This window comes from Pistacia vera, unplaced genomic scaffold, assembly GCF_008641045.1.
Source record: "Pistacia vera cultivar Batoury unplaced genomic scaffold, PisVer_v2 Contig1149, whole genome shotgun sequence".
In the NCBI taxonomy this organism is placed as follows: Eukaryota; Viridiplantae; Streptophyta; class Magnoliopsida; order Sapindales; family Anacardiaceae; genus Pistacia; species Pistacia vera.
In genome coordinates, this window is record NW_022195192.1 from 101,706 (window position 1) to 120,916 (window position 19,211).

The 19,211-nt window shown below is 32.9% G+C and overlaps 2 protein-coding genes across 2 annotated transcripts; one reads left to right on the top strand and one right to left on the bottom strand.

Moving 5' to 3' along the window:
* Positions 1–673: 673 nt before the first annotated feature.
* LOC116146311 (actin-related protein 4) lies at positions 674–9,873 on the bottom strand. The gene is made up of 20 exons (XM_031431720.1): positions 9,724–9,873; positions 9,502–9,593; positions 9,109–9,276; positions 8,954–9,027; positions 8,224–8,304; positions 7,571–7,631; positions 7,386–7,435; positions 6,656–6,710; positions 5,639–5,716; positions 5,476–5,529; positions 4,668–4,721; positions 4,534–4,594; positions 3,556–3,607; positions 3,245–3,311; positions 2,957–3,019; positions 2,792–2,854; positions 2,133–2,195; positions 1,841–1,905; positions 1,329–1,397; positions 674–1,151 (listed from the first exon to the last, which is right to left on the bottom strand). Exons 1-20 carry the CDS (start codon positions 9,734–9,736, stop codon positions 1,106–1,108), a joined length of 1,329 nt encoding a protein of 442 aa, XP_031287580.1. The 5' UTR covers positions 9,737–9,873; the 3' UTR covers positions 674–1,105.
* Positions 9,874–13,398: 3,525 nt separating this feature from the next.
* On the top strand, positions 13,399–14,922 carry LOC116146271 (protein ASPARTIC PROTEASE IN GUARD CELL 1-like). The gene has a single exon (XM_031431687.1). It carries the CDS (start codon positions 13,444–13,446, stop codon positions 14,920–14,922), a length of 1,479 nt encoding a protein of 492 aa, XP_031287547.1. The 5' UTR covers positions 13,399–13,443.
* Positions 14,923–19,211: the final 4,289 nt, after the last annotated feature.

The following is a 19,211-nucleotide window of genomic DNA, read 5'->3' on the forward strand; positions in this document are numbered from 1 at the left end:
AATCTGTTTTATTAAAGGATTTCCAAAATAACAAATTTTCACTTTTTTAATTCAAAAACTGCTTTTAAAAAGGTAATTATCAAAAACACTCTAAAATTAACATAAATTATAATTTACTTTATAAATGATTTTTTTATATAATAAAAAGAAATATCAATAGAATTGTGGTTAGACGCTAGCCACCATTGGTGGCTAAACGTCGCCGTTGGAGGCACATCCGGTGACACCGTCCACTCTATTAGATAGACCACCACCCAATCAACCTAATGGAGCAGTCAAACCAACTGAAATTACAACGTTTCGCTACAACAAATAAAAAAAGATTGGTCAAACCTTTCCCATTTAAAACATCATCGATTCCAATTATTTTGACTGCATCAGATAGATCGATCTATCCAATAGAATGAACGATATCACCTAACACACCTCCAAAGACAAAACCGGCCAATCCAACCACTTCTACCTCACTATTAATTTTTTATTTCTATTTTACGTAATTTAATTTTAATATATTTTATTAATTAAATAACCTATTTTAATCATTTTACATTTGCCATCTATCCTTTTTCAAAAGTAAAAGCACTTTAAAATTTTAACAAATCGAACATCCGAAAACTTTTTATCAATAGTTGATTATTTGTAAAATTATACCAAAAGCGATGAAGGAAGAAGCTAAAACAATCCCAAACTAAGCCAAATAGTGAAGAATTAAAAAGCATCTCGAAGCAGAAGAATTCGAGTGCAATAAAGGTATAACAAGCTATCAATCACTTAAAAAACCTAACTAAAAGAAATGTGTAACGGACAATAAGCTTAATAAACATATGCTACAGCCTAGAGGGTCAAATAGTTTTCCACATAATAATGGTACACCTTAAGTTAACGCTTTTTTATCTGTGTAGACAGCGGCCTAAAAGCTACGGAGCAAGGGTTGGCACAGGTACACACCTAAAGGAGCAGGGAGTCAAGTAAAACGAAGAAACGTCAGCTGAATGTGCTTTGAAATCTAAAGGGAGTTTTTCAGAATTACAGGTCTCCCAAAATCACTTATAACATGGCAAGAACACTATCTCTGGTCTTTGCATTTACTCTGCAGGATAGCATCTTACGGGCATTTCCTTTGTATATATGAAGCTCCATGCTCCTCGTACCTGTCAATCGCATGCAATTGAAAATATTAACTTAAAGGGATAATAATGAAAAATGAGTGCTTACATTTTTTTGTTTGAATATTGGGTAAGTACAAGCCCAATTTTAGGGCATGCTTTTGCAGTACTGCGTAATTAACTGCAGTAGAAGAGAGACTGGATCTAAAAGACGAAACTTACTCGGATTTAGAAAACCACATTTGCTGGAATGAACCAAGGGATGCTAATATACTCCCTCCTATCCAAACGCTGTTTCACATATCAAAACCAATATGTAAGTGAAAGAGAACACAATTATTGGCTACCAGCAAAGAGTTTTACATTAGATGACTGGAACTACAATTACTTACTAACAATCAACAAAATAATAGTTGCAACACTTCAATGTCAAAAAAATCCTACTTCCATTTATAGCCTTTCAATAAGAATGTTGAAATATGGAATTACGCTCTCATTAAGCATTAAAATGATTAAGGCAAACATGTGTCAAATTTGCCATTAACTTGATAAAAAGGCAATTTATTCAAGCAATCTTTTGGCTTATACTTTCATTACAAACCACTAGGGAAAAATTTTCAAACCCAATGCTCAAGAGATAGAAAAAGCAAATACAGAGTGAATGTGCCCATTAACCAATTTCAACAAATGTGAAGCAAAGTTTGGCAAAGAAAGAGTGAGTGAAAGAGAGTAACCTGAATCTCCTTTCTGTTGCATTTCCACTGGCTACTACTTTGACCCTAGCAGCTTGAGGAGACTCCTACAAGTTGATGCATGATGATTAAGTCATCTTGTAACTGAACTATTTCCTTTTAAATTGCATAAGCACCTTTATTAACTAACTACAATTCACCATTTGAAGGATTCTAGTACAGATGGTCTTGCCAGTTGCCAAACCAATTACAAAAGTACAGGACTTGGTGAAGAAAAAATCCAGGGAGTTGAGAAAACAAAAACAAATAAAATAAAGGCCACAGTAAACACTACCTCTAGCAAGTCTTTCTCAAGACGTTCCTTCAATTGTTGCATTGATGCTGTCCCACCAGCAAGCTGTAGTAAAAGGAGAAACATAAAGAACCAGATCAGTTCCAAGATCTGAAGGCAACTGGAAAAACAGATAATGGTGAAGCAGAACATATCCTGCCAGTAATAAACCATTTTCGGTGAAGGAAAACATCACACTCAACAATGCTTGATTCCCATCATTCTTTCCCATTCTATGTATTCACTGTTGATAACTGGTCATTATCCATTTTCACACATCATCCACAAGGAAATTCTACCATAAATAAGTAAATTGTGCCACATATGAATAGGTCATTTTCTTTTTGATATTAGATATATCAGGCTGAGGAAAGCATGTCAGATGGCTCCTAATCTGCTAGTTGCAGGCAAATAAAGATAACTCAAAATAAATATTCACAATATTCAAGGCATTTATGATCATTAGAAAACCCAACGTACCTATTTTTAGCATGAAATTAGGCAAAAAAAGAAAAAAAAAAATCAGTCTGAAAACCCATGCATCTTTTTGGGCTATAACTTCCACATCTTGCTTTTGTGAAAAAAATTAGTAAAATAGCATAGGAATTTGTTTTTCTAAGTTATTCAAAGACAAAAATAGTAAAGAAAAACTTTTTAATTACCAGTATACTGCTAAACAATTCTCTTCGAATATCCACATCACATCTGTTAATGCTCTCTATAACCTGCAAAATTGACAACAATGTACTAAACAAAATTTGGAAACAGAAAACATAATAACAATAGCTAGGACCAAATACAGGTAGGTTAATACTTCATAAATTTACCATTTGTGGCAAACCACGGCAAGAAGAGGCAATGTCTACATAATTCTCCATACCAGGAATTGTCTGGTAGAAATTTAAAAACAACAATATGAGTGCACCACAGAAAAACTGATGATAAAAGAACCAGCAACTAAAACTAAGCAACAAATCATAAACCACTATTTCACAGAAACTCAAGAAATACAAGTCCAATGCACATTAAATTATCCAGAAGTAAATGCGTGGTCATCAAATAAAAGAGTATGCTGGGTTAAGAGTAACAATCTAACGAGTTTTTGAGTCACCAACCTGAACTAAGGATGGATTGAACAGAACATCAGGAATCTTAAATCTATCAGCTCCAATTTCGATTGTTCTGCATCATGAATAGAAAAAGATACTGTATCAAATGCTCATCAGTATGATTCCATTATCAAAATGAAAATCAAAGCCAAGCAAGCATCCAATCAGGGTAATACAACATGGTTGCATTTCCACAATTTGCCAAATATATCCATGAAACGCAATTGAGGGTAAAAAATGGCAGAAAACTAGCACATTGTAACCTAACTATCACACTACAAATTTAAACTTAGCTAATCATATTGCAAGGGACTTACTGGCCATCAGGAAGCTCGTACGGGGTCATTGGAATGTTTGAATATGCACTTTCTGTAAAGAAAAATCCAAATATCAGACTGCCTAGTATCATCGAAGTTACAGAAACTTTCACGAAAAACGAGTGTCCAAGAACATTTTCTAAAACTTTTGGCTAAATAATTGTCAAGATACAAGCAATGTAACTCAAAAGACAGTTGAATGTTTGATAACCACATTCAGCACTTAAAAATAATTATTCAATGCCTAATAATTTTACATATACTTGATATCATAATTTTTTTTTTTGCACCACCTAATATCTANTCATCGAAGTTACAGAAACTTTCACGAAAAACGAGTGTCCAAGAACATTTTCTAAAACTTTTGGCTAAATAATTTTCAAGATACAAGCAATGTAACTCAAAAGACAGTTGGATGTTTGATAACCACATTCAGCACTTAAAAATAATTATTCAATGCCTAATAATTTTACATATACTTGATATCATAATTTTTTTTTTTGCACCACCTAATATCTAAGCGGATTTGATAATACAGCATAAGTCAACACTTCATTTAAAAAAGTCAATATATAGATAACCTGATGCATTTGTTTTTACCAAATGTTGAATGCTGAATTTTTTCTTTTCTTTATTCCAATTTTGTTCTTGTACAAATAGTATTATACAAATTGGCATGCTTCAATAATCACACTCAGTATCATCCAACCACCATTACTACCATCAACAACACCACCAAAACTACCACCATCATCACCATAAAATCATAGTTGCTACTACCACTACCATCATAAACCACTGCTACATAAACGTAAAACCACCATATTATCAAAATGGCTACCATCACTCACACATGCATTAGGTATGTCTGCCAGTACATGACGAGATATGTACATAATTAAGTTGAAATAGCCATAATAATAGGCAAGAAAACAAGCATGAAAAGTTGAACATCAAACAGATGAAAGGACCACAAACCATCATATGGAGTATCTGGAGCTCGAGATACACATTCCTTGATATCACTTGCAATCAACCTCTGTTGCAAACTAACAGTCAGCAATATTTAACAGAAATGACGTCAAAAGAGTAACACTCTGATAAATCATAACCTGAGAGAAGAGTTTGTAGCTTTCGGTGGTATTTGGAAAATCAAGATCTACTATCTGCAAGATACAACAATATAAAAGTTAAAATGTCAAAAGACATAGATAGCAAAATAATGATGATTATAATTCAGCTAACAAATTACACAGTTCAATTAAGCACACATACCAAGTCAAGTCACAATCAGAAAATAAAGAAAAGAAAGCAACAGTTGCTTAAAGTAACAGGGAGAAACTAATAGTGACAAGAATGCAACCATTGCAAAGTACAATTTAATAAGTTAATATGATAAGAAATGGCTCTTCTCCTACAAAAAGACACTGTTGTTGCTGTTGTACTCCACTACACCTAAACTCATCTGCTAAGGAACTAGCAAGCAATGCACAGAATCTTCTCTCCAGCCCCACAACTAGGCATTGCCATTTTATTTTTACATGACTATGAAAAATGCATTAATATAAAAGGAGCTGTACAAAAATGAACAGGCAGCCCACTAACAAATAACTAAATAATGCCTTTAATTGAAATGTAAACTTTAGAACACTCTTGTCCGTGGTCTCCATATATTTGGCAATTCTCCACTACTTTCATCTCACAGTCCTTGTATTTAATATTAGTCAGTTGCATGTGACTTTTATTTCAGAAAGAATATTTTACCAAATCACCATGATTAAATACCAACTATTTTTTCGGCCTCTAACTGAATTACTTAATTGTAACACCATGCCCATATATTTACGAGAGCAATAAGCTAAAATAGAAATAATGGACTATGTGAAGCCAAAAATATTGCAACTGATATTAGAATAAGACCTGAAATTCACCAGGACGATTCTCTTTTCGCTTGAAAGAGTATCTAGGTCTTATCTGCAGAAACCATGTAAGAAATTATTTTAAATGGTACAATAAATAACATTCTGCTCTTGAAAATTAATTCAACTTTAAAAAATGAAAGCACATTGATCTAGTCACTTACTGTAATTCCTTTGCTCTCCAAGCTTTTCATCAAGCAATTAGTTAAAAATTCCCCTCCTATAGGAGATGTCACAACTGCCTTATATTACAAAAATAAATAAATAACAGGGAAAAGAACAGAACGGTCAGTCTATAACAAGCAAAAAAAAAAAATGACCATCAAAAAGAACTAGCTAGATATGCATGTAGGTGTCAGCAAAATTTAGCCACATAAAATGACAACTATAATTGACAAAGCGGAAACGCAAAAAGGATAAAAGAAAGGCAATCATGTAGCTTTGTTAGGGATGTCAAATCTACAATGAAAGAAATCCTAGAGGGAACTCAAAAGTTTATTAATAAACCATGAATAACTTGTTACATAACAACCCTTTTCTATCTATTCCTAATACAACTAGAGTAAGGTAAATAAAATTTGTAATTGAACTAAAATCCGTAACTAGAAAGGTAAAACAAATAGAAAAATCAATTCGAAAATCAAACTTAATTAAATCAAGTTTTCGCAAACTCTGAAATCTATTTAAAATAGGAAATAATTACTACTCAAAACAAGAAAACTAAAATAACTAAAACTTGTCCTACATCAACAACTTTTCACTGCAAATGTATTGATTATAAAAAGCAGAATTATACATTTTAATGTATTCAAACAAGCAATCAAGCAGAGGGGGGTATGACTGGGTAGGTCTTAGGTTTTACCATGCCAAAAAGAAGAGGGGGATCAGGTTAGGAAAAAGAAAAAGAAAAGCAGATCGATGAAACATGATATATTCAGAACTAAGAAAATCATAATAAACACAATTCTGATATGATATGGACAAATTTATATTTTATATCGGCTGAAATACAAAAAGGATTGATGGAATCATGAAAAACTCGATAAAATACTCCCTTCTTATAGTAGCACCGTTATATTTTGACAAGTTTTGATTTATTCAAACATTAAGAAAGGGAGTCTGTTCTATATCAGGACAAAAGTTTAGCATATAGTTTGAATTGTAGCTATAAGAAAAATTACCTTTTGAAGAACATAACCATCATGTACTGGGGCCACTGTAGTTGATCCTCCACCACTGAAAAAGTTTGTGATTATGAATAATAACATTCATCATGTTAAAATAAATGTAGCTCTAAGAGGAAAAACAAAAGATGACAAGTAGATGAAATACTGCAAAACTTAATATAGCATACCTTGCGGCTGTATCATGTAAATGAAACTATTCTAAAAGCAACAATCAAAGTACAATTAATTCATGGAATTTCACAAAGCAAATATTAGTTACTAATTAGCAGAAGCAGCCCTATAAAGAAACTGAATCTTTATCCGTATCAACAGTCAGATAATTTTAAACTTCCTAAAAGAAGCATCAACATTTTTAAACAGCCACTGAAACAGGTAAACAACAAAAGAAAAAAGTTTTTCTATCAGTTTGCAACTATTGAGTGGGTTGGACATCAAAATAATGAAATAGATAAGTAGGACATTCTTTTTAAATAATATAGATACCCTATAACTGAGACCTGGCTAAATCAACTTTTCAATCTTTTTTTTTTTTTTTTTCACAAATCCGGGTAAAATGGTGGATTGCAATAAGTTTCCTCTACTAAAATAAGCTAAACAGACATGCAATGTAGAAAAGTAGCTGATTGAAACTAAAGGGCAGCATTTGGAATACAGAAGCAGAATCAAGGGCATTAATTAACCCAAAAAGAACTAAAATGAAATTCAACAAGTAAATAAATCATACCAATCAACAACTAGTGAGGTAGCACGCCCTAATGCAAAAGAAGTGAGAACCTGGCATCAAAAGACACAGCAATTACACACCAACAAAAGCAAAATAGAAGATGGAAACAGCAAAAAAATTTTAAGTAGCGCTTAATAGTTGCTACAGTATTAAAGTTACAGAGACACGGTAGGCTGGAGACATACAGCATTTTTGGCCAAGAATAAGGCTGGAACTTTGTACTTTTCAAACATAAGCTCAGCTGCCCTGTCAGAATGTAACAAGTCAAACTCCACCACAGGACATAAAACTAATATGCCACAAGCCAACAAATACCTGAACTTGATAATTAGCTAAACAGCATGATTGTGCCACAAATATTATATATATATAGGAAACAAAGTAAATCGAAGAGTATACATATAAGTGAACTAGCTGTCAACAAAAGGATAAACGAGAATACTTGAAATCCACCTAAGAATCTAGGTACAAAAAAGGCCTAACTGAAGACTTGACATCTAATTCCAAAAGCAGCCCCCAAACAACAATCCTCGAAGAAAGGAACACTACAATTATCTGAGTCACTTCAAATTATTTGCCACTAGAAACTATAAAATACAACATATAAACAAAAACTGAAAACTACCATTAATTGAAGAGCATAAGCTGCCAAGAAGGTAGCATCTCTATCTATAAATTTGGCTACATCTCTAACACATGAATCCTATATAGCGCCATCATAGGCAACTTGTGAGCCACATAGATAATAATTTCTGGCAAAATGCAAGGATGTTGAAATAGTAGAAAATTACGCTTCTATCATAAACCAGTAACAGAAAACTTCAGAGTGGCAGATCACCTTTCCCTCTGTTGTTGAGTGTTTGAAGATGGTTCAGCAAGTAGCATTGGATGCTCTTTGGGATCAACTAACAAACATTCCCTAAAACAGTAATAACAATTCAGCATCAGTGAATACAGAAATAATTAACAGGAAATATAAATTTTCACTCAATGTTGCATCTGGTGGCATGGAATTGGGATTTAATACCTTAGAATTCTATTGTTTGGATCCAACTCTATTTATACTTCATGTTGGTTTTTTTCTAATTTTCAGTTTACTTTTAAGAAATACTATATGAATAAAATAACTCTTCATTAATGGCATTTGTGAAATACACTTTTTTTTCTAGAACCATAGAAAATTTGATGCATAACATCTTAATGTATGCGTATCTTTACACTTATTTGTCTGCCATTTATTCTTATTATTCTCTATCAGTTTTTTTTTTTTTTTTTGGGGGGGGGGGGGGGGGGGGGGGGGGGGGGGAGGAGGAAGGAATAGATAGAGAGAGTGCAGTAGTAAACTATGATTCTTTAATGAAGAAAGCAAACCAACTAGCATTCTTTAGTATTCATGTGGACTTGGATTTACGAACTTGAGGCTCGTGGAATTGTAATTAAATTCCAAACCCAAACTCATTTATGGGATCTGAAAAATGGATTTTGAATTTTAGGTTTCACTGCAATTCCAAAACCATGCAAACAGACAAACCTTAAATTGGAAACAAACCAGAACAAACAACGGTTACCTAAGAGCATGATCCCATATACTATCCACAATATCCCAGTCAGCAACAATTCCATCCTTAAAGGGTGATAGAACCTGATAACACAGCAAATAACAAAGCAAAATCTTCAAAACTAAACTTTCCAGCTATCAAAAGAGGATAATCAACAAACTGACCTCCATATGGTCACGGCGATACCCTAAGGATTGTGTTCCTACATACAATTTGCGTTTTCCTTTCCCTTTGTTCGAATCAACATTGTTCTTAGAATCCACACCGGACCCACTATTTCTCTCAGCATTTCCAGAGTCATCAACATCCATTTGATCAATTGACCCAACAACCTAAAATAAAATCAACACAAAAATTCAACTTCCAACACAATTGAAAATTAACAAACAAAGCTCCAACCACACCCCCACTCAATTTTCATAAAGGAACTAACAATCATACAAACAAACTCAAAATCACTAAAAACCGAACAGAACATCAAAAATTGCCCTCGAAACGAAGCACATTGTAGTCAACAGATAATACTATGCAATAAATCAAATAAAACAAGGACTTACAGAAGGAAAGACGGCCTTGGGAGCATCTTCACCGGCGTAACCAGCTTTACAGGTGTGAGAGCCCAAGTCGATAACTATGGCCGATACTTCATCTGCGTTAAACCATAAAAAAACAAAAAAAAATAAAAAAATAAAAAAAAATTAGATGTTTGAAAAGGATAAACGAACAAATTCAGAAGACTCCGAAGATGCGAAAATTTTAAAGTTTATTTGAGTACTCACCTCCTCCATACATGATTGGAGCTTCAGAGAGAGTGAGAGAGTGAGAGAGTGTAATTTTGCAGAGGTTTTGAGAGAGTTTTGGCTGATTAGGGTTTTAGTTTAGTTTTTGACCACGCTTGGCCCGCGAGAGCTGAGTGGAAGACTGAAGGCTTCGACTTCAATTTCTTTTTTAATTTTTTTCATTTAAGAGGGGAATAATTATTGTTATGGAAAATAAATAATTACTTTAATTTTTAAGAAGCTATTACAGTGATCTATTTTTTAAAATGGGCTTTTTAGAAAATTAATTTTTCATAAATGCATATAATGAGAAATTGTTATTATCTCTAGCCCAATGGGAGTGGTATAGGACAGCAAGAAATAAACATTAAAATTTCTTATCTAAGATAAGTATTAGAAATTCATTTAACTTAAGCTAATTTAATTTATATTTTTAATGAATCAAGTATGGGACCAAACCTATGTTTTCTAAGGGTGTTCAAAAACATGAAGAAACCCAATTGAATCGAAAACTGAACTGAATGTTCAGTTATTCAAAAAACCTGTTCAGTTCGGTTCAAAAACAATAAAAAACCGAATTTTCGATTCGATTACCGATTTGGAAAAATATGAAAACCAGTTTTACTAACCCGTTTATTTAAACAAATATTAAATTAAAATATAAAATAAATAAAAATGTAGTTTATTATAAAAATATTAAATATTAAATTAAAATCAGTTTTCCCCTTAACTGGTTCGGTTTTGGTTCAGGAATTTTTCTAAACCGAAAAACTAGTTCAGTTCACAAAATCGATTAACCGGTTTTGAACACCACTAATATTTTCTACCCTCTAAAGCTAGTTATAAAAAATAAATCAAATAGCCTTCTCTTTAATTACATAAATTTTCTAAAATTTTCAATTAATTGGGTTGGTAACTTGTAGTACAGTCTTTGAAAATAATTATAAAATAAATTAACTTAACTTTATACTTATATCATCCTACACTAGTTCAAGGATTTAGTTATCTATGAATAGTTTATCATAGATTTTTCATTTATGTACTATTCCAAGCCAACTCCATATTAAATTGAGTTAATTAAATAAATCAAGTAGAAATTGTTTGTTGAGATAAAGTTTGTATGGATTTATTTTTGGGTTTCATGCATATTGTGAACTTCACATTCTTGTGAGGTCCACACTTACGAGTAGTGAGTTCGCTCTAATACCAATTGTTAAATATCGGTTTCAACTAAGTTAATATAGTATGCTTTTCGGTTCATGCCAGCACATATTTGTTATTGGACTTCGCACGAACGCCATTCACCTAAAATGCGTATAATTGGTTCTAACGACTCAAGTCTTATAAAATTAATTATAGGTTCGTTTGATAAGCAATGTGAGATGCAATAATATATTATTTAAGCATGATGATTTTGATATACTATGTTTTTCAAAAAAAGTACAAAAAAACTCAAAAAAAAAAAGTTATATGCTTTAAACAATAACAAAAATACGTAACATTGGGGTCACAATGTAATGCTCATAACAACAAGGTCATCATATAAAAAGATAAATTTATAAAAGTACATAAGGAGATCAAAGTGTCAAGTTTAACTAAAGAAGGGACCGAAGTGAACAAAGTTAAAAAATTCTGAAAACTTTTGTCGGTGTATATCTTGAGGATTAGAGTATTATAAAAAAATTATTTTACTCAAAAGGTTTTTTCTTTTTTCCCGGGTCAACAAAATTATGAATTTAAATGGAGTAATATTAGGTTCACAATTAAATCTCTGATGTGACAGTTCGTCATTAGTCAGCTCACAAATTAGGTTTCGCCTACCTATTTGCGAGCTAACCAATGACGAGTTATCACGGCGGAGGTTATAGAAGAATGTTGTAAGAGAAGTTGTCAACCTAACATTATTGTTAATGATATTTTTGTATTATAAAGGACTAATTATAGTTAAAAAGAAATAATTGTGTACTAGTATGCAGGCTTACCAGGTTTAAAATCTATAACAAACAAAGATACAAAATCATGATAAAATTATTAGAACAATATGTTTCTTAATTTTGTAATTAGATTAAAGTCAACCATTTCCTTTCACGTTATAAATAATGTACAATTTTAATATATAAATAGATAACTTGTTCCTAAATTTGTTCCTTTTTGAATTTTTTGTCTTGTATTCACGCTAGTTGCCAAATAAACTAATCATCTAAACCCTAAAATTAATGATTGAAACATCTTGAGTAATACACTCAAAAATCTTAATTGATTACTCGACCACCTAATGGCGGTTGCCACCTATTACCCATTCTTCTAGAATAATTACATTAAAAATTATAGATTTTTTATATTTTAAATTATATTATACTATATGTATAGTTTCTTTTTTGAAAAAAAAAATGCATATTTTTTTAAATTTATTGTTGAATTTAGAAGCACGCATTAAAAATTATACCCATCTAAATATAAATATAAAAAAGAATTAAAAAACCAATTTAATTGTAATGGTCTACAGGTTTAACACATCTTACTTATTAAAGAGAACAAATCATGATAATATAACCAGAGCAACATGTTTCTTATTTATAATGAAAAATTTCTAATGTAAAATGTCAACTACCTTTATATGCGATGGTATGTGCACGTTATAAATAAATAAATAAATAATAGACACAAACATCTTCCTTTTAAATTAATCTTTTGAGATATTTTTTTACACCAATTCAATTGTACTAATCTTAAGAATTAAAGAGTTATTGTTCATCAACCAAGTCAATTACAAATATGTTAATTTCAAACTACGAAAAATACATTGCACATTATAATAAAAACTGGATATATGGATAAGAGACATTATATTAAATAACCCATTAGTTGGTGTTAGTTGAAAAATAATATGTTTATGAATATGTCCCAAAATACCCTTTATTTAACTGCTTTTCTCACCCAAGGTTTGCCTTATTGACACTTTGCCACAAAAAAAGTTTCAAAATACTACTTTTTCACCCAAAATTTATATTTCATTAATACCCAAAATACACTTTACTTTCTTAGTTATCGTTCGACGTGTTACCAAGAGCTAGTAAGAGGGGTTTTATAAAATAGAGGTCGACGAATCGAGTGGTGGTGATCGATTGAACATTCGTCATCCGAATCAACAAAAAATTAACTAAGAATAGGAAGTTCTAACTTTGCATGGCCAATAATTAACAAGAAATCAGGTGTAAGATGAGAGGAGTTTTGTAAAGAAGAGATCAGAGGTTTAAATAATGGTGACGAAGAAAATTTTTGTCATCAGAATTGGTTTTGGGTATTAACGAAATATAAATTTTGAATAAAAAAGTGGTACTTTGAAATGGGCGGAAATTATTAAGGCAAACCTTGGGTGGGAAAAATTGTTTACTCTTAATTTAATTACTAACGGCTGAAAATTTTGAGTTTTTAAAAATGAATTATTTCTCAGTTAAAAACCAGTTCCTCTACGACGTTCATTTCCCCTGTTAAATATGTGGCGGGAAAGCTCATAATTAGGTCTCTAGAATTGTTTTTCGCACTTTAATCAAGACTTTAAAGCTTCTTCTTTATCTCATCTGCCAACAATCAGCTTGACGTGAGCAGTGAGCTTAATTCTCTTATCGCCTTTTACACCATCTCTCTTTTTTGGCTTTTTAAATATAAACCCACAATAACCCAACTGTCTTCACACTCATTCTCACTCTCAACACAACAATGGCGACAACTACCCCATTCTTTCTCATCACTCTTCTCTTCTCTTTCTCTTTTCTCACCTCCGTCACTTTCTCCCGCACCACTCCCACCACTACAACATCTCCTCTTGATGTCACCTCCGCTCTTGTACGAGTAACTCAAATACTTGACATCCTCAATGGTCACTCAGACTTTCAACCTTTTGCTCAAGAAACGATACAACAATCCTCTCTTGATTCTTCTTCGTTTTCGTTTTCATTCCCTCTTCATTCTAGAGAACTCCTCAACAAAACCCAACACAAAGACTACAAATCCCTACTCCAAGCTCGACTTGACCGGGATTTAACCCGAGTTAACTCGCTGGTCACCAAACTCCAGCGTGCTCTGAAGAAAGAGGAGGTGAAATCTGCTGATAATCAGGTGCTTACTCAGGGTGGCAAATTATCGGCTCCGCTGGTGTCGGGCGAGAGCCAAGGGAGCGGCGAGTACTTCACTCGGATCGGCGTCGGGTCCCCGGCGGAGCAGTTCTACATGGTGATCGACACTGGCAGTGACGTTAACTGGATTCAATGTGAACCTTGTGTTGACTGTTACGATCAATCAGACCCGATTTTCGACCCGTCCTCGTCGTCCTCTTATGAGTCTGTCTCGTGCGAGTCTCGTCAGTGTGATCAACTTGAAGTGTCAGCTTGTAGTAGAGACAGGTGTCTTTATGAAGTGACGTACGGTGACGGGTCTTTCACAGTTGGCACTCTCATGACCGAAACGCTCTCGTTTGGGAAGAGTGGATACGTGGAAAAAGTCGCCATGGGTTGTGGCCACGACAATGAAGGTTTATTCACAGCAGCTGCTGGGTTGCTTGGCCTCGGTGGTGGCTCGCTCTCTCTCCCTGAACAACTCAAAGCAACGTCGTTTTCTTATTGTTTAGTGGACCGTGACTCGAACAAGTCAGGTACTCTTGAGTTAAACTCACCTGTACCGAGTGACTCAGTCACAACTACGTTATCAAAAAGCAGCAAAACCAATACTTTTTACTACATAGGGCTTACCGGGTTCGCTGTCGGCGGTCATCCGGTTCAAATCGCAGAGTCGACTTTCGAACTGGACAAATCTGGCAACGGCGGGATCATCGTCGATTGCGGGACCGCTGTATCTCGGCTTGAGATTGAGGCTTATTACGCGCTACGTGACGCGTTTCGAAGTCAAACGGGCAACTTGAAATCCACCCGACCTTATGCTCTGTTCGACACGTGTTACGATTTGTCAGGATTATCAACCGTAAAGGTCCCAACGGTGTCGTTTATATTCTATGGTGGTAAATATTTCGATTTACCCGCCGAGAATTATTTGATTCCGGTGGATTCGGACGGGACTTTTTGTTTTGCATTTGCTCCAACGAACTCGTCTCCGCAAATTATAGGGAACGTTCAACAACAGGGGATGCGTGTCACCTTTGATCTGTCAAATGAACGTGTGGGATTCGCTTCCTATAAATGTTAAGGCAGTTTTAAAACTTTTTTAATTAAGAGTAATTATGTCTTTACCTTGATCGGTAAATGTAAATTAAGTGAAAATTTCAGTGTTTAAAATTAGGATCATGAGATCATATGGTTAGATATACGCTCTAATAAATGAGGTAATTACATTTCCCTCATGTAAGTTTTATAAAATAACAATTCACCTCTTAGTATTTAAACTAATGAGTTATCTGTTCATTTGTATTAATCAAATGAAACAAACCCTAATAATAGTATATAGGCAGCAAATATCACATGTTTATTATTAGTTTTTGCATCGACAACTCAAATACGGGGTTTAGTCACAACGTAGTTAGCATGAGACAAGGGCATCAAATCATGCCTTTATACATTAATGTATATGAATTCACAGCTTTTAAACATGTGTTAAAAACATTCGATATTATAATTTATAACATCGTGTTTATTTTTTAAGTTTTAGTTAGTTGGTTGGTAGGTAATACGGTAATGGTTAAATTGTTTATTTTTCTAATTTGTTCTACTGGGATTGATGAAATTGGGATTAGACATAAGTCAATTGATGCAATTGATAGTGAGAGGTGAAAGAAACAAAAACTTTATAGGATAAAAGATCAAGAATAATAATACCTTGATTTACATGTCTATCCCATCTAAATATCTTATTAACTTTTAGTCTTCCTCATTGGTTTTAGTAAATACTGTTATGCAACGGAAACATAAACTCTAACGCTAGCTTATTGAATATAATAATATAAGTAATAAAGCATAAATAAATTACCAAAATTAAATGCAAAAATAAAGAATACCAGGAATTAACGAGGTTCGGTATTAAAACCTACGTCCTCAGGCGCTGCAAAAGAAAACTCCACTATCTCCAAACAATATTACAAATATTTGGGTAATACAAAAAATACCCAAAACAAAGGGAAGATACAACAAAACTTGCAAACTAAAGGGTCCTTAAAGAAAGAACCTTAAACAAAAGAAGTAATGGAATTACAACTTGGGATACAATTAACATTGATTTAGGTCCTTATATATAGGCCCCAAAAGTTTCCCACTTTTCATTCCTTTTCAATGTGGGACAAACTAACCTTTTTTTGGCCTATTACATATAAGTCCCTAAACCTTTCTCCATTATCACTTCTACCCCATGTGATTTTGCTAAAAGCCATTTTTCAACAAATACAAAGAATAAAACATGCAAGAGTTCCAAAAAATAACAAACACGCCCGCAAATTTGACAGACTTGGCTGAATTTAAACTTATATACAGTATATATTTCTTAATTTTGAAACCTTACTTTAAAAATTTTAATAAAATTCCCCTGTAGTTATAGAAATATCAGAAATCCCCTACTATTAATTTTTTATGTTAAAATAAACGGCGGGGGAGCAATTCAGTAAATAATCATTTACTTATCACGTTATAAACTCTAACGGTACACTAACAATAAGAAATTTGTTGTTATTTATGAAATCTTAAAGGAGACTTTTGTTATTTGATTATACCTTAGGTCTCAAGGGTCAAGCTTCTTTCTTAGAGCCCGTTTGGCCAAACTTATGAAAATGAGTTTATAAGGTAATTTGAGTTTATAAGCATTTGAAATTTAAACAGTTACATATTTAGTTAAAGTATTTATAAGTAACTGATAAGTAATTGATACGTTAGATAAAATGTGGCTTAAAAAATAAATATATTTTTAATTAAATTATATGTTTTTTAATGAGTTATAGCTGAATTAGTCAAATAAGAATAAGTCAAATAAGGATAGTATTTGACTTTGGGAGAGTGATTGTTAGAGTAATTATCTCCTATTTTCTAGGCATTAGCTCTTACTATTTTTATATTTTGTTAATTGTAATCTCTTATATAAGAGAGATGAAGCAACAAGGACGGTGTGCGTTTTTGTAGTCAAAAGGTGTTGCCTTGAGATCTTGGTTTCCTCCATTAAACAAGCAATTAATTTATTTTTCTAGCTAGCTCTACTCTATAATATAGGTACTTCTAAGAAGAAAAACCAGTTCGTATGAAACTAGAAAAATTGTTCCGCTCTACACAACCAACCTATTGGATCTTCGCTTCCATTAAAACGAGGAAAATCCAATTTTGCAAATTTTGGAGTGTACAATGATGTTGAACCTTGATTTGCATGAGCAATATTTCCTTCCTGTCGCTGCTCGCTGGATTTTGCTGACGCCGAAAAATTCTCCCCACTTCCTTTAATTTGGTGGCCTGCAACCTGGTCAATGCGTGTGTTGAGTTGAGAAAATAAATCATACAACTGGTTGATAATACTTTGCTGGCCTCCTGAAAGAGTTTCCATTGTTTGCTCCAAATGTTCCACTCTTTGGTCCATGCCTATGCTCTGATACCACTTTATACAGGCATGTTTGAAGAAGTTTTCTTTCCTCGACCTATTTTGATATTAAATAGAGAAGAAAGCAATTCTTGCTCAATTGAGGGAGCTAGAAACCTCTAGAGTTCAAATAGAACATTTTATGTAAATAATCATCATATTCATCCCAATAAAAATCTAGGAAATATATATGAGCCTACAACCATACTTCCTTACTAAATAGCAAAACACGTTCACAACTTAAACAAACCAAAATACACGTTCAAACCCAACTAAAGAATCCTAAATACATGGCTGACTTATTCAACTAAAGTAAAACTCATCTATATCCTAATCTAATTTATTTAAATCATTGAGATAAACTCAATCGTAATTAACAAATAAATCCATAAGAAAATTCATAAGATACAATTTAATTAGCATTTACCCATTATCAAAATGGGTATGTAACATTCCTCTCCTCTTGAAACAATCCTTGTCCTCAAGGATTTTGTTTTGGTAAAATAGATAGCTCCGAGCAAAAGTCAACCACAACTTAATATGAGTTGCTGGAAAAATTAGTTCAAATAAATTCCGTATACTTTCCGATATTGTAGTGGCTTTATAAGATTGGGTTGCAATGGCTTGTTGAGAGGAAGATTGGACTATGATGGCTTGAGCAGAATAAGATTGGAAGATGTTGGCTTGAGAGGAAGAAGATTGGACTGCAATAGCTTGAGCGAAAGATGATTGTCCTATAGTTGCTTGAACGGGACAATTTTTAACAATGATTGCAAGGGTTTGGACTGGGCACTTTGCTTCTCTATTCTCCTCAAAAGAGTGACCTACCTATTAATTGATCAATCTTATCAATGAGTTTGCTAAACAAAATTTGGATTTCATTCATAAATTGTTGATCCGCTACTAAAGTTTTCACTGATTACTCAAGTTTCTGAATTTGGTGGTCCATGCTTGGGCTCTGATACCACTTGATACAAACGTGCTTGAAGAAGTTTTCTTTCCTCGACCTACTTTGATATTAAATAGAGAAGAAAGCAATTCTTGCTCAATTGAGGGACCTAGAAACCCCTAGAGTTCAAATAAAACCTTTATGCAAATAATCATCACATTATTCCAATAGAAATCTAGGAAATACATGGGAGCTTACAACCATACTTCCCTACTAAATAAGAAAACACGTCAACAATTTAAACAAACCAAAATACAATTTCAACCCCAACTAAAGAATCATAAATACGTGGTTGACTTATTAAAATAAAACTTATCTATATCCTAATCTAATTTATTTAAATTATTGAGATAAACTCAATATTAATTAACAAATAAATCCATAAGAAAACTCCTAAAATACAATTTAATAAACATTTACCTATTATCAAAATAGGCATGTAACATTGGTACGAACTGGTTTTTCTTCTTAGAAGTACAATAAAACCCCTCTATAGTGATACTTTATATAGGAATAACCTCCATGTAGTCATAAATACTTCCGGTCTCAACTTGGGCCATTTATAAATAAGAATAAATTTCACATTGTAATAAGTTATAATTTTTCTAGGTCTCGTCTTAAGGAACTTGCCTCTACATAGTAATAATTATATGCATATTGCAAAAAAATATATACTATGTTACATTAAAGGTTTAAGATAAAATAAAATATTTATCTATAGTTGTTTGAGACAATGATTTATGCTTTAGACTTGTTACCACAACTTTTATCTTGCGGGTACATAATGAGCCATCAGCATGGACACCTTCTTGTTGAAGTCAAAATATTTCTAGCTTTCAAGCATGTTTAGAGCTTTTGGGCATGAATTTTTTGGTATTTCCATACTATCATCCTCTAGATTATCTCCTTTCTCTTCTTGTCTAATTCCAGTAATGATTTCTTTTTCAGTTAAAACATACATGACTAGTTGCTTATTTGGATT

What these genes read in the sequence shown, in the direction of transcription:
- LOC116146311 (XM_031431720.1), bottom strand. An exon ending in TCAATCCATCCTTAGTTCAG is followed by an intron (nt 3,020 to 3,244) that starts GTTGGTGACTCA and finishes AATTTCTACCAG; the next exon opens with ACAATTCCTGGTATGGAGAA. An exon ending in TTGAGAAAGACTTGCTAGAG is followed by an intron (nt 1,906 to 2,132) that starts GTAGTGTTTACT and finishes ATCAACTTGTAG; the next exon opens with GAGTCTCCTCAAGCTGCTAG.
- LOC116146271 (XM_031431687.1), top strand. Translation starts at nt 13,444, where the DNA reads ATGGCGACAACTACCCCATTCTTTCTCATCACTCTTCTCTTCTCTTTC.